General features: G+C 40.9%; 1 protein-coding gene across 1 annotated transcript in view; it reads left to right on the top strand.

Annotated features, from left to right (window-relative positions):
* Nucleotides 1-13,157, top strand: part of LRP2 (LDL receptor related protein 2) — a 198,596-nt gene that overhangs the window by 153,677 nt on the left and 31,762 nt on the right. The window contains exons 55-63 of the mRNA XM_012808457.1: nucleotides 1,168-1,345; nucleotides 2,283-2,479; nucleotides 3,203-3,448; nucleotides 4,139-4,267; nucleotides 5,254-5,373; nucleotides 6,175-6,291; nucleotides 6,950-7,066; nucleotides 8,272-8,409; nucleotides 10,385-10,507. Of these exons, the coding sequence (XP_012663911.1) occupies nucleotides 1,168-1,345; nucleotides 2,283-2,479; nucleotides 3,203-3,448; nucleotides 4,139-4,267; nucleotides 5,254-5,373; nucleotides 6,175-6,291; nucleotides 6,950-7,066; nucleotides 8,272-8,409; nucleotides 10,385-10,507 (1,365 nt within the window). The remainder of the gene's footprint in view (nucleotides 1-1,167; nucleotides 1,346-2,282; nucleotides 2,480-3,202; nucleotides 3,449-4,138; nucleotides 4,268-5,253; nucleotides 5,374-6,174; nucleotides 6,292-6,949; nucleotides 7,067-8,271; nucleotides 8,410-10,384; nucleotides 10,508-13,157) is intronic.

Below are 13,157 nucleotides of genomic sequence, written 5' to 3'. Positions count from 1 at the left end.
TTTTTTTTTTTTTTTTGAGACAGAATCTCACTATGTCCCTTGGTAGAGTGCTATGGCATCAAAGCTCACAGCAACCTCAAACTCTCCTTAAACGATTCTCTTGCCTCTATGTAGTAGTCCTATGTAGTCCTTGCCTCTCTAGTCCTATGTAGCTGGGACTACAGGTGCCTGCCACAATGTCCAGCTATTTTTTGAATGCAGTTGTCATTGTTGTTTAGCTGGCCCAGGCCGGGCTTGAATCTGCTAGCCTTGGTATACATGGCTGGCGCCACACTGACTAAGCTATGGGCACCAAGCTACAATCAATATACCAAGATCAATCTACTTAAAAGAGAATGAGTCATTATATAACATCTACTAAATGTCTATTTGCATGTGACATTATATTATGCATCAAATAAAGGTTATTCTTGACTTCTGGAAGATATTAATGTCCAGAGCAATGCATTTTGTGTCTTGTAGGTTAGAGAATCTATTTTTGTTTGTGAAGTTACATTCCTCTTCATGCAAACAAATCCATTTTACAATTTAGAGATAATCTAGCTAAGGTCTAGAGTATATTTTGGGGTTAAAATAGCTTTTGTGGGTCTGTTTGGTTGTCATGTTTTGCTAAAACATAAATTTGGAAGTAAGCAAAAAGGAGAACTAGTGAAATAAAGACCTGAAATATTTCTTAATATTCCTCATGTTATTAGAAGTTCAAGTTAATTTTCACCTCCAAGTGGTGATCCAGAAAATGAGTAAAGATGCTGTTTAGTTTATCCATGTATGTTAATGTTGGCCAAACTTCTGTTACCTGTGTCCTTAGAAAGTGGTCGTGAGTGTAGCATCTGCTGGAGATTAAAACTTTAACTTAGATTCTGGGCACATGAATGTAAGCTAAGTTTACTTCCTGCTCCCTCCCCCAGGGCTTTGAGATACGTGTCTTTTCTAGTCAAAAACACCAGTGTCTGTGTTTCACTTCTGGTTGTGTATGAACAAGTTTTCTCAAAGCACAAGGTGGTTGTTCATATAAGTCATATATGAAAAGCATAGAACTAGGATACTTATTTTTATTTTTCACTAAGAGGTGATGAGTTTCATATCAAGCTGGGTAATCAGCTAATCCGTGAATAATACTCTCTTTAAGCAAGTAAACATACATACATTTTCTTTCTTTTTCACTAGTGGACAATCCATGTGGTACCAACAATGGTGGCTGTTCTCATCTATGCCTCATCAAAGAAGGGGGAAAAGGATTTACCTGCGAGTGTCCGGATGACTTCAACACTGTGTTTTGGCACGGCGAAACATACTGCATTCCCGCGTGCTCCAGCACCCAGTTCCTGTGTGCTAATGAGGAAAAGTGAGGCCCTCTTTTCCTTTTCCTCAGAATCTTTTTATCCTTTGGGTAGACAATTGCACTTCCAGGCTCCAGGGGATAGGTGTTTTCTAATGAAATGAGATTTGGGTTAATTGATACACTTCATGTAGAACACATCCAGACTCTCAGTCTCCAATAAGTCTTTTCATAGATAGAAAGAATTTGTTAACCAAACTGTTATGCCCATTGATGCAGGTGATCATAGGGAAGAAGTGAACTATGTATTTCTTCTTTCTAATCAATTGTCCTGAGTGTCAGGGCCATGTATATAAGTGTGTAATGAAAAATGGTCCTTAGGGGTGATAGAATTTCACTGTCTTTTCTACATCTATACTGGTCTTGCTTCCTAGTTACCTGTGCCAGAAGATCCAGGGTCTCACCCTCAAGTCCGGATTTGATCATCTGTCTTTGCTATGAGATAAGACCCAAATTATTTCTCCAGCAGTGTTTATAGGCTGTTGATGACTAGGGGAACTGATGGAGAGAGACATCTCCAGATCACAGCATCTAGGATGCAGGGTAGATTATTGTGGTGATGAAATATCTGAGATTTAAGAATCCAGCATGCACCTATCATGACATACATACTAACAATTTTAGTGCCCTCTAGTTTCCCAACCAATACTAGATGTTTTGGAGTATATCACCCTGGTGGGCAGTCACTTAACCAGTCATTGCTTCTAGAAGCACAGTTCAAAACACTCATCCCGTGTATTTGCATCTTAACAAACCTGTTCTATCTCGTCAAATTTTGTTTTCTTTGAAAATACACCACAGTGACCGAGACTGAATTGGTCCCATTCTACGCTCATAGAGAACTTGTCATCACTTGGAATTCTATAAAGTCTTCTTCTCACATTGCTGCTCCCCACCCCCACCTCCACGCTTTACTAGAAAGTGCTGTATTTTCTCTGTTAAGGTGTATTCCTATTTGGTGGAAATGTGATGGACAGCGGGACTGCTCCGATGGCTCTGATGAATCGGCCCATTGCCCGCAGCGCTTCTGCCGAATAGGGCAGTTCCAGTGCAAGGATGGCAACTGCACCAGCCCCCAGACCCTGTGCAATGCCAGGCCAGATTGCCCTGATGGCTCTGATGAAGTGTCTTCTCTTTGTGGTGTGTTGAATTGCTTTCTGCCTCCTTTCCCCATGTCCGTCTTGATTGTATACAGTCTTGATTCTGTAGGGGGAGGTAGAGTTCCTTAAACCAGAAATAAATTCAGAGTCCAAGGAGAAAATTCACAGTCCTCCACTGTGTCTACTCTTTATAATAAAAAGTCCTAAGGTCTTTAGAAAACAGATAGTTGAAGCGCATAGTAAGTTGCCTATATTGGTGGCTCTTTACCATGTGCTAGGCATTGAATCCTCTGTGAGAGCCAACACTGGGGACGAAATGTATTTCCCCACTCTGTTTTACGTGAGGACTCTGATTTATGTTCCATTTTTAAAAGCAATTTACCCCTCCAAACCCTCCAAACTACAACAATACATTAATAACAGCAATCAACACAAAATTTGACAAACATGCCCAATAGGGGAACAGGGCCAGGAGAAGGCATATTTAACAGCCCAGGGGATTCAGTCCCTAGGCCTTAATTCTGCATGTAAGAATGCAAGAAAAAGATACTTAAGAATTTGGGAGACAGTAACGATCAAAGGAATAATTGCCCCCCCACCCCCAGTGGTACTGGTTGATAATAAGCACGTTAGGACAGAAATTATTAAAAAGGAATTAATTAAAAAGAAATTTCAATTGAGTTCTCCAGGATTCATCGGCATAAATTAAGAGTGTCTGTTCTTGGTGCCTTCCGAGATGATAACCAAATGTCCCTGCTTGCAGAGAATCACAAGTGCGAGTCTAATGAATGGCAGTGCGCCAACAAACGTTGCATCCCAGAACACTGGCAGTGTGACACGTTGGATGACTGTGGGGATAACTCAGATGAAGACAGATCCCACTGTGCCAGCAGGACCTGCAAGCCAGGCCAGTTTAAATGTGACAACGGCCACTGTATTCCTCAGTCCTGGAAGTGTGATGTAGATAATGACTGTGGAGATTACTCAGATGAGCCTGTTCAGGAATGCTGTAAGTCCCTGTGGGAGGGACCCACATGACTAGGGCAGGGCGACATGGGGAACCTCCAGGTGGACTGAGAGAGGACATGGGGTCCCCTCTTCAGCCCCATGGGATGCTCCCTCTTGGCTCCCTTTGCAAACTCTGGCACTATAAGGCAAAATATAGCTGTGTGGCAGGCAGGCTGAACAGGACCCTGTTTCTGAAGTGGTGAATACCTCTGTCTGCTACACTAAATGTCTAACTGCGGATAATATGATACAAAGAATTTATTTACCTTTTGTATATATAGTGCTTTCTTGTGTGAGCCTCAGAGAAACATAAGGTAGGGAAAGTGGGTACTAACATATTCCCATTTTACAGATGAGGAAACTGAGACTTCCATTAAGTAGATGGTCACATGACTATTTAGTGGTGAAACAAAACACTTCAGCCCAATTATTTTACTTCAAATCCAGTCCTTTCTTCTCCTGGAGTGTTACACAGCTAACCACAAGAGCGGTGCTGAGATAGTGAGGAAACTTAGGATTCAGTTATCCTGCTCATGGGAATCACATTTAAAACAGACATGTTGCCAGAGTCAATTTAGCTGGCAACAGGGTACTTGTTACTCATCAGCACCATGTCCTCAATACGATAATCAGAAGGTACCTTCTGATGCCTTCAGTTCTGACTTTGCTACTTTTTTTGCTCACTTTTCAGTGACCCCTGCCTATCGCTGCAACAACCTTACGGAATTCAGCTGTAAAACAAATTACCGCTGCATCTCCAAGTCTGCTGTGTGCAATGGTTTCGATGACTGCAGGGACAACAGTGATGAGCAGGGCTGCGGTAGGTGGGCTGCAGGGGTGGAGGGAGCGACAAACAGGCTTTGTTAGATGCGAAAAGAGGCGGACTTCTTCTCCCATCTCAGTTTGTTCTTTGTTTACCTCTACAGAATCAAATTTATTTGTTAATTCTTCTAATAACATGTTACATTTTTATAGCATTTTGCAGGGTAATTGGGGGAATTTAGCCCAAAGGATGCTATCATTGAGGAAGACACTGTGTAATTTCTCTCAAAAGTAGAATATATATTCATACTGGACAAGTTCAAATTGTTTGTCTAATCTTATAGATTGATTGAAATTAATGTAAGGGGATTAGAGAAAAGGCTTGGTATTTGTCTCCAAAATGGATATTTCCATATAAGAATATTTGTTATGTGGGGATTTTAATATTCTGAATGTTTTTCCATATCATCTATCGCTCAGCTGGAGTCACTCTGGAAACATGGAAAGAATTTAGGGGCAAAAGGCTGAATATGGAATTTGCCAAGATTAGGCATGTACTCAAACTTAAAACCAAAGTGTCTGTGAGTGAGTGTCTGTGTGTGTGTGTTGGAAGAGAGAGAAGAAAGATAATGGGTTTTTAATAAGACTGCGTTGGATCAGTTGAAGACAATATGATAGAAATGATAGAAATGTCCTATTCGTTGTGGCATCATTTTAGCCTTTCTTCCCAGGCCTTTGTTGTGTATTACAAATCCAATGCCAGTTCATTTTCTGAATGGCTTCTATAAGAGGGAGTGGATCTATTTCAAGCAGTAGGGTAGGTTGGGAAGACTGGCAATGAATCTTGCTGGCATTCTTCTCTCTGGGAACTTCAAAAATGTGGTGACATAATTCCCAGGCCGTCTCACAAAGTAGCCAGTCCCACTTGAGTTTTGATGATTGGCACATCGAAACTCGCGCTCTGGCACTCTGAGAGCTGTGGCTCTCTGGCTCAGTGGCCACTTCCTGACCATTGGTTTATGGCATCTTTACTGTGCTTTGCAGAGGAGCGGACATGCCATCCTTCAGGGGATTTCCGTTGTAAAAATCACGTCTGCATCCCTCTTCGCTGGAAATGTGACGGGGAAGATGACTGTCAAGATAACTCAGATGAGGAAGGCTGTGGTGAGTGTTCCCTGTTCCGGGATCCTTATGTGCCACCAGAGCTGTGGTGTTTGCTGCTTGTCCACACACAGTTCGGATGTCTATGCTGTTCATCCTCAATGTGCAAGGTGAAGCTCTTTCTGCTGCTTGGTATATTTCTTCTTTCTCCTGGAAAATAAATAATTTTCATCAATTATTTTACCAATAATTGAAATAAATTATTTCACCAATAATTCCCCCTGAAGACATAAATCATCTTCTTCTGAGATTCTTAAAATCGAGCTTTTGGAGGAGAATATGTAGAGAAATGTATCTTTTGTCTATTGAACTTACTTAGACCCAAGTTTTTATAAGAAAAGGACAAATACGATAAGATAAATAGAATCGAGATAGAAAATCAGGACTAAAGACTCAATAACCCTGCTTCTTTAGCTCTTTCCCCCAAATTCTCTTAGCAACAGAGAGACTACTTGTGTTTGCATTGTTATCCTTCTGGAACTAGCTATTTTAGGAGGCCTGATGGTTAAATAACAAGACAGGTTTGGGTTCTTCTCCCCAGTTGAAGGTACTGACTACAGGCATTGGATGGGGAATCCTGTAAGAGGTTGTCTAGAGTTTTCATGAAATGAAAGGCTATCTTTACAGAATCAAAATTGAGGTGGAATGTCTCATTTTGGAGGACCAATGACCTGTCTAAGCACAGCTCTGGGGCTTCGAACACAGGAGTGCATTGGTGACTGAGGGCTCATTGCCCAGTTTTTAAGCTGTCTCCAGGGTGTGATTCCTGGGGCATACTAACAGCTCGGTGCTTTTCTTTTCCAGTCCCCCGAGAGTGCACAGAGAGCGAGTTTCGATGTCCCGATCAACAATGCATTCCATCTCAGTGGCTCTGTGACCATTATGACGACTGTGGGGACAATTCAGATGAGCGGGACTGTGGTAACTGTCAGAGATTTTGGAGAAGCTTACCATAAAATCTTGTACCATGACTGAGGGAGGGACTTCAAATTAGTGTCCGTAAAATTTTTTATAGTAAAATTATATTTATGTAGTTTTATAATATACAGCCTTAGCAACATAGTATCTTCTGCTCTGTATTTTCTGTGCTTTATTCTTAACTCTTAGTGGTCTAGATCAACCGTAATAGGGGAAAATACTGAGGAATTGAAAAATGTCTGATTTTAATTTAGATATTTCTTACGAGTAGGCTTTAAGTCTTCCTGGTATTTCACAGAAAGTCACCTTAAGGATCTACAGCAATGGAAGTCCTAAACCACAAGGAATTTTTCTAGCTTTTTATAGATTAAGTGTTGGGCCTGAGAAAAATCAGGAAACATTAAAAATTGGGGAATTCTGGTTTCTTAGAAAAAGCATAAGAGCTGGAGCTTATCTAGTAGAGGGGAGATAGGTACTTCCATCTGCCTGTATTGGGTGAGGCAAGTATGAATTTCAGAGTTTGTTCATTTACTGTCCTCAAGCTGTGAGGCAGCCAGGGATCACAGATGGGGATGTGACGGGGTCCTCGCTATACCCCGCGTATCTCATACCTGCCTGAAAATGACAAAGCCTTCGAGGAATGACGTTCTTTTCTCTTCAGAGTTGAGGACCTGCCATCCTGACTATTTTCAGTGTGCAAGTGGACACTGTATCCCCCAAGACTGGAAATGTGATGGAGCTGCTGACTGTCATGATGCCTCTGATGAATCTACTTGTCGTAAGTCCCACAACACCTTCAGTGTCTTGAAGATTTGGATATGATCATTTCAGTACTAGTCAGCTACCACTTCTTAAATCAAAGGGCCAGAGGTGTTTTCTGTTCAGCATCCATTGGTGAATATCAGTTCATCAGATCCATACATATATGCCACAGTGGTCATCCAAGTGCATTTCATTAACAGTATTTTAAACAGAGAGTGTAGTAAGTAGTCCATGCTGACATAGTATTTATATATCATCAGCTATTACACAAAGCATTAATTGGATAAAAAACATTTTAGGTAAAAAAAGAGTGGCGTCTATGGCTCAGTGAGTAGGGTGTCAGCCCCATATACCAAGGGTGGTGAGTTCAAACTCAGCCCCAGCCAAACTGCAACAACAAACAAATAAAAAAAAATAAACTTAGTTTAAAAAAAAAAGAGTGAGCAATGTAAAAGGTGGAATAAAGAACTTGGGTTGGGTATTAGAACATACTGAATGTATAGCATTAAACAATTTCAGAATCACATATGGCATATAAAATTTATTCAAAATGTAAGGGCAATATGATGATCACTCAAATTTTAGTCTTTATGAATCATTAAATAAATGTTAACTGTTGATGACGGTTATTGTCGATGGTATGGTTGCCACATCTTAAAACCTGGTTGAGAGATTCTGTAAATGTGTGTGAGTGGAATCAGTCCAAAGTCCAGCATTGTCCATGGATGATTCATGCCATTGAAAAGATGGACTTGGAGGACTGTTCTTTTTTTTTTTTTTTTTTGAGACAGAGCCTCAAGCAGGTAGAGTGTGGTGGCATCACAGCTCATAGCAACCTTCAACTCCTGAGCTCAAGCGAGTCTCCTGCCTCAGCCTCCCAAGTAGCTGGGACCTGCCACAACAGGTCCTAGGTGCCTGCCACAACACCCAGCTATTTTTTGGTTGCAGCCGTCGTTGTTTGGCAGGTCCGGGCTGGATTTGAACCTGTCAGCTCAGGTGTATGTGGCTGGTGCCTTAGCCGCTTTAGCCACAGGCACCGAGCCAGGACTCTTCTTAAGACATAGTCCATTGGATTCTTAGACAGGTTAAAGCCACAGTACATCCTAATGAATAAGGAAGAGCAGGGTATAAAGGCAAGAGTCAAAGAAGAAATAGTAGAGAAGCTTTCCAAAATTTGTCATATTGTACAATAATTTGAATATGTCTCTTCTCCCATGACAGCCACTCGCTTTCCCAATGGTACATACTGCCAGGCTAATATGTTTGAATGTAAAAACCATGTTTGTATCCAGCTGAATTGGAAATGTGATGGCGATAACGACTGTGGCGATGGTTCTGATGAAGAACTTCACTTGTGCTGTAAGAGGGGGAGAAATGGAGTGAATGGGAGCAGGGTTGTCTGGCAAAGTCTTAGTGTTTCTTACAGGCAGCCTGTGGTCCTGCAGGGCAGTTTGTGAGCACTGGACATGTGATCAGCTTTGTTGTGATTTCACTTGGCCTTGCTGTTTCAGTTTTTTCTCTGTAACCTGAGAACATTGGACAGAACCTCTGTGGTTTTTAAATATTTTTTATATCCTTAGAAAACAATTTATTCTAAAGAAATCTTGCTTGGAAACCCAGTAAGCATAAATAGAAACAGGTGCGTTGTGGCCGAAGTCGGAGGAGGAGCATGGGGAGGTTGTAATGTCTGCTTCATCCTACTTCTGGTATCCCTCGAAGTAGCCTGTCCCAATCCATACTGCTTCCTGGAACACTGCCAGAAAATGTTAAGACTAAAGCCGTCTAACTCCCTCTTGTTGAATGATGCATATTCATGTTTTCAAATCAGTGAATCTCAGTTTGGGTACATGTCAGAACCAATGGGGGGAGGAATGTTTCAGAATAACACACTCTGGCCTCACCCTAGGCTTAGACCTAAAGAAATAGAGTCCCCAAGGATAGGGTCTATGCATATGTATCTTTAAAAAGATCCTTAGCTTTTTAGTTTAGTCCTCTGGTTAAGAACTACTGGATTTTAACACAAAGTGAAAGAAAATAGTTTGTTTCTATCATTTTGCTATGTGCTTTGAGTCCCTGGAGAACGTCTAAGGCAATAGTTCTCAATGTACTAGGAATACCGGTGCGATCTGGGACCGTGTTAGAAATGCAGATTCATGGGCCATACCCTGGACCTACCCAATCTGAGTTTCTGACAGTGGAGCCTGAATGTATAAGCCTTCCGCCCAGGAGAAGGGACCTCCAGAAATATTGCTGCTGAACCTCTTAGCTCCCAATCTGACTCGTTTTTGAAATTCACCTTGCCTTTTTCCATTCCTTTTCCTAGATTCATTGCTACTTATTTTTTTAATACGCAAAGAAAAGATTTATCTATTTTTTATTTTATTTCAGATTAATATGAGAGTACAAATGATTAGGTTATCATGTTTGCTTTTGTTAGGTAAGGCTCCTGTTGTAGCTGTGTCCCGCCCCCAGGAGGTGTGCTATATATGCCTACATTGTGCTCATTAGGTGGGAGCACACCCACTCCTCCCTCCTCCTCCCATCCCCCCAGCTTGAATTGAATTGAGTTTTTTTTCTTGTGGGTGTGTATTACTTTGTCATCTGGCTTCATAGTTAGTATTGAGTACATTGGATAGTTGCTTTTTCATTTTTGTGATACTTTACTAAGAAGAGTGTGTTTCAGCTCCATCCAGGCAAACACAAAAGATGTAAAGTTTCCATCTTTTTTAAGGCTGAATAGTATTCTATGGTATATAGATACCATGGTTTGTTAATCATTCATAGATTGATGAGCCCTTGGGTTGTTTCCACATCTTAGTGAGTGTAAATTTAGCTGTGATAAACAATCTAATCTGATCAAACAGTGGCCTCTTGGTTGTTAGGATAAGAGCCCATGTACCGATCTACCAGCCTTCCAGCCTCCTGGGCACCATCACCCTCCTCACTCTGTGCACCAGCCACAGAAACTTGCCCTTGTCCTTTCTGACTCAGAATTTAGGGGAAGCCTCTTTCAACCCTTCCTCCTCAAATCTGTGTTAGATCCCCCTAGCACATGCCTTGCAGTTATAAATGGTTAATGTGTAAAGTCCATATCTCTAAATATGGACTAAAATAAAAGCTCCAGGAGGACAAGGAACTTTCTTGTTTCCCATCTATCTAGTACAGCACAGTGGGGTGTACAAGACACTCAAGATGTGTCTGTTGATTGATTAGTCAGGTGAGTAACTGAATGAATGAATGAAGCAAGCTTAATGCTAGCATGGGAGTATGTTAGATAGCGATACTAACATTGCACTCCTAACTTGTACTTTCATTTTTCTGTCTTTCCTTTTAGCGGATGTTCCCTGTGAATCACCAGACCGTTTCCGGTGTGACAACAATCGCTGCATTTATAGCTCAAAGTTGTGCAATACTGTGGATAACTGTGGAGATGGAAGTGATGAGAGAGCAGAGCACTGTAAGCAAAAACCGAAAGGGAGAAGGAAAAAATGAAGGGTCCTCAGTTGTGTGCAGTTTTTAGAATGTGCAGCTGGGATTTCAGTTTGTTCTATGGAGGTTTGAGTTGGACCTACATGACTTAATTGTTTATAAGACCCTGCGAACATATGCGCTACTCAGATACAACACCACCCACTTCTTCCTGTCTCATTGGAGTGGAGATGTTGGCAAATCCCATACTTTTTTAGTCTTTGTTTAAACATTTTAACAAGCTTTTTTCCTCTTCTTTTTTCACAAGAAAATGAGAACAAACACTAAATACATGGTTGACAAATTAAGGGTTTGTTTTCAAAGATGAGATTTGGTCATTCTTCAGCCTGGGGTTGCTAATTGTTAATCTAGTCGTGGGAATGAATATTCCTTCTTAATACCCAGCTGCAAAGATCATGTTAAGTAAGACACCCATGGTGTTAACAGAGCTTATCTAATATCCTTCTTGAAAATGAAAGTTTATTTCCTACAGGAATGATAAATTAGTTTAAGATAGAAATTTCAAACTGGCTGCATTTAATGTTTTAGATATTAAAATATCTCTGCTTTTCCTGAACGTTGGAAATATTTTAAAGTTTATCCCTTGAAAGGGAGAATTGACCAATTTTCTGGGCAATTTGATTTGCCTACAAAAAGTCAGTGAGGTAAATTATTTCCCTCGCCACCAATTACCCCCGCCTCCAACCAACTTTACGTGGGAAAATTGAGATAAAAGCCTAATTTTTCCATTTCCCATCCCTTGTATTGATGTGGCCCTAGAATGCTGAGCCTCAGGTTAACATCCAGCTCCGCATCCCAGAGGGATGGTGTCCGGGAGGACTTTGACACTGCTGTAGTGTTTAAGTTTATATCCAGTTATTGTTATTATTATTGGTAAAGATGAATCTATGGTTATAGCAATGTTAATATGCTTATTTGAAGTACAGTACAAAAGGATGAAAACCAGAAACAAAATATATGAGTATATAGTAACGTATATATGTATGTTTTATATACATATATTTATGTATATAATATATAAATAAAAAATATACATATATACACACACATTTTTTTTTTAAATTTCTGGGACACAGTCTTATGCTGTTTTCCCAGGCTAGAGTGTCATAGCTCACGGCAACCTTAAACTCCTGGGCTCAAGTGATCCTCTTGCCTAAACCTCCTGAATGGCTGGGACTACAGGCATGCACTATTACACGCAGCTAATGTTTCTATTTTTAGTAGAGATGGGTCTCACTCCTGCTCATGCAGTCCACCTTCCTTGGCCTCTCAGAGTGCTAGGATTACAGGTGTGAGCCACTGCCCCAGGCTAGAAATAAAATATTTTTTAAAAATTGGAACAGGTTTTTACCCTTCCATGTTCCTTTTTCCTTTTCCCCTACTGATAATGCCATTTTTAAAAAATGAAGTAAGATATTTGTAATATGTGTTCAAATCCTAGATTGGAAAAAAGGAACAGTAAACTTCTATTCTTTCCATGGAGCAGGATTTTAGTCAGAGGACCTGCTGCCAGTTATCACAATAAGCAAACTATAACATTTCAATGGCTTAAGACTGCAAAAGTGTCTTTTCTCACTCATGTGAAGTTTCATGGAGGTCAAGTAGCCCTCCTGCATCCAAAGGTTATATTATGAGGAATATATGGTCTTCTTCAGATTGCCAAGTAAGGAGGAGAGAGAAATGGTGAAGGCATTCCTGGACCAGGAAGTGGGCGTCACAAGGCCCCAATCTAACTGCAAGGGAGACTGGGAAGTACAGGGAAGTGCCTGGATATTTAGTGAGCACCAATTCTTTCTACCACAATATACCCTTGCCACTAAATACCCTTTATGCTTCTCATACATCAGTACACCCTTAATCCCTCCCTAAAGCTCAAAGTCCCACTTAGTAACTGAAATCTCAGAACTCTGGGTGATGGGCAGTAGTCACTCCATAGTTCCAGATACGGTCCCTCTTGGTTTGGACTAGTTTTATTTGTTCCACCTCCCACCAATAGATAGTGGTAGAACAGGGGCAATACAATAGAAGTGAACACTCCCCGTGGAAAGAAACATCACAATCACTAGTCTGTAACCATTCTGAAGTACACTGGTCAGGCCGACACATGTTGGTGTCACACAGTCTGATCTATGTCCGTTGTCTGTGGAATGATTAATATCAACACCTTCACTTTCAAGAGCAATTATATGATCACCCTGTACAGACACTGTGAAGGCCCTTACTGTGGAGAGGGGAGGAGAGTTATTGATTAGGTCCTGATTCTGTTCTGGGAGGAGCACCTGTGTCCAAATATCCCTCATTGTCTGTTACTCTAGTCTTTGGAGAGCCAGGGGAATGTGATGCCCTCACTAGGGGCTGCACAGCTTTCGTAGCCTATTTCCTGCTTATAGAAGGTTGGGAGCCTATAGTTTTATAAAAGTCTCAAACAGTGAGAGTATTTTGGTTTATTTGGTGATATATATTGTTCAGAAAAGTAGCAGGCTTTTGATCTGTTTGCTTCCAGTTCTAAAATTTAACAACCTGATTCACTGTTCTTTTTGAGACATAGTTCTTGAATTTGCTTTATGTCTCTGCTTGTTTTTCCTCATGCACCTCTGTCTCAAATGATTATCTAGAAA

This window comes from Otolemur garnettii, unplaced genomic scaffold (assembly GCF_000181295.1).
Source record: "Otolemur garnettii isolate 467f Iridium unplaced genomic scaffold, OtoGar3 scaffold00090, whole genome shotgun sequence".
Lineage (NCBI taxonomy): Eukaryota > Metazoa > Chordata > Mammalia > Primates > Galagidae > Otolemur > Otolemur garnettii.
This window is presented reverse-complemented; position numbering and strand designations above follow the sequence as displayed.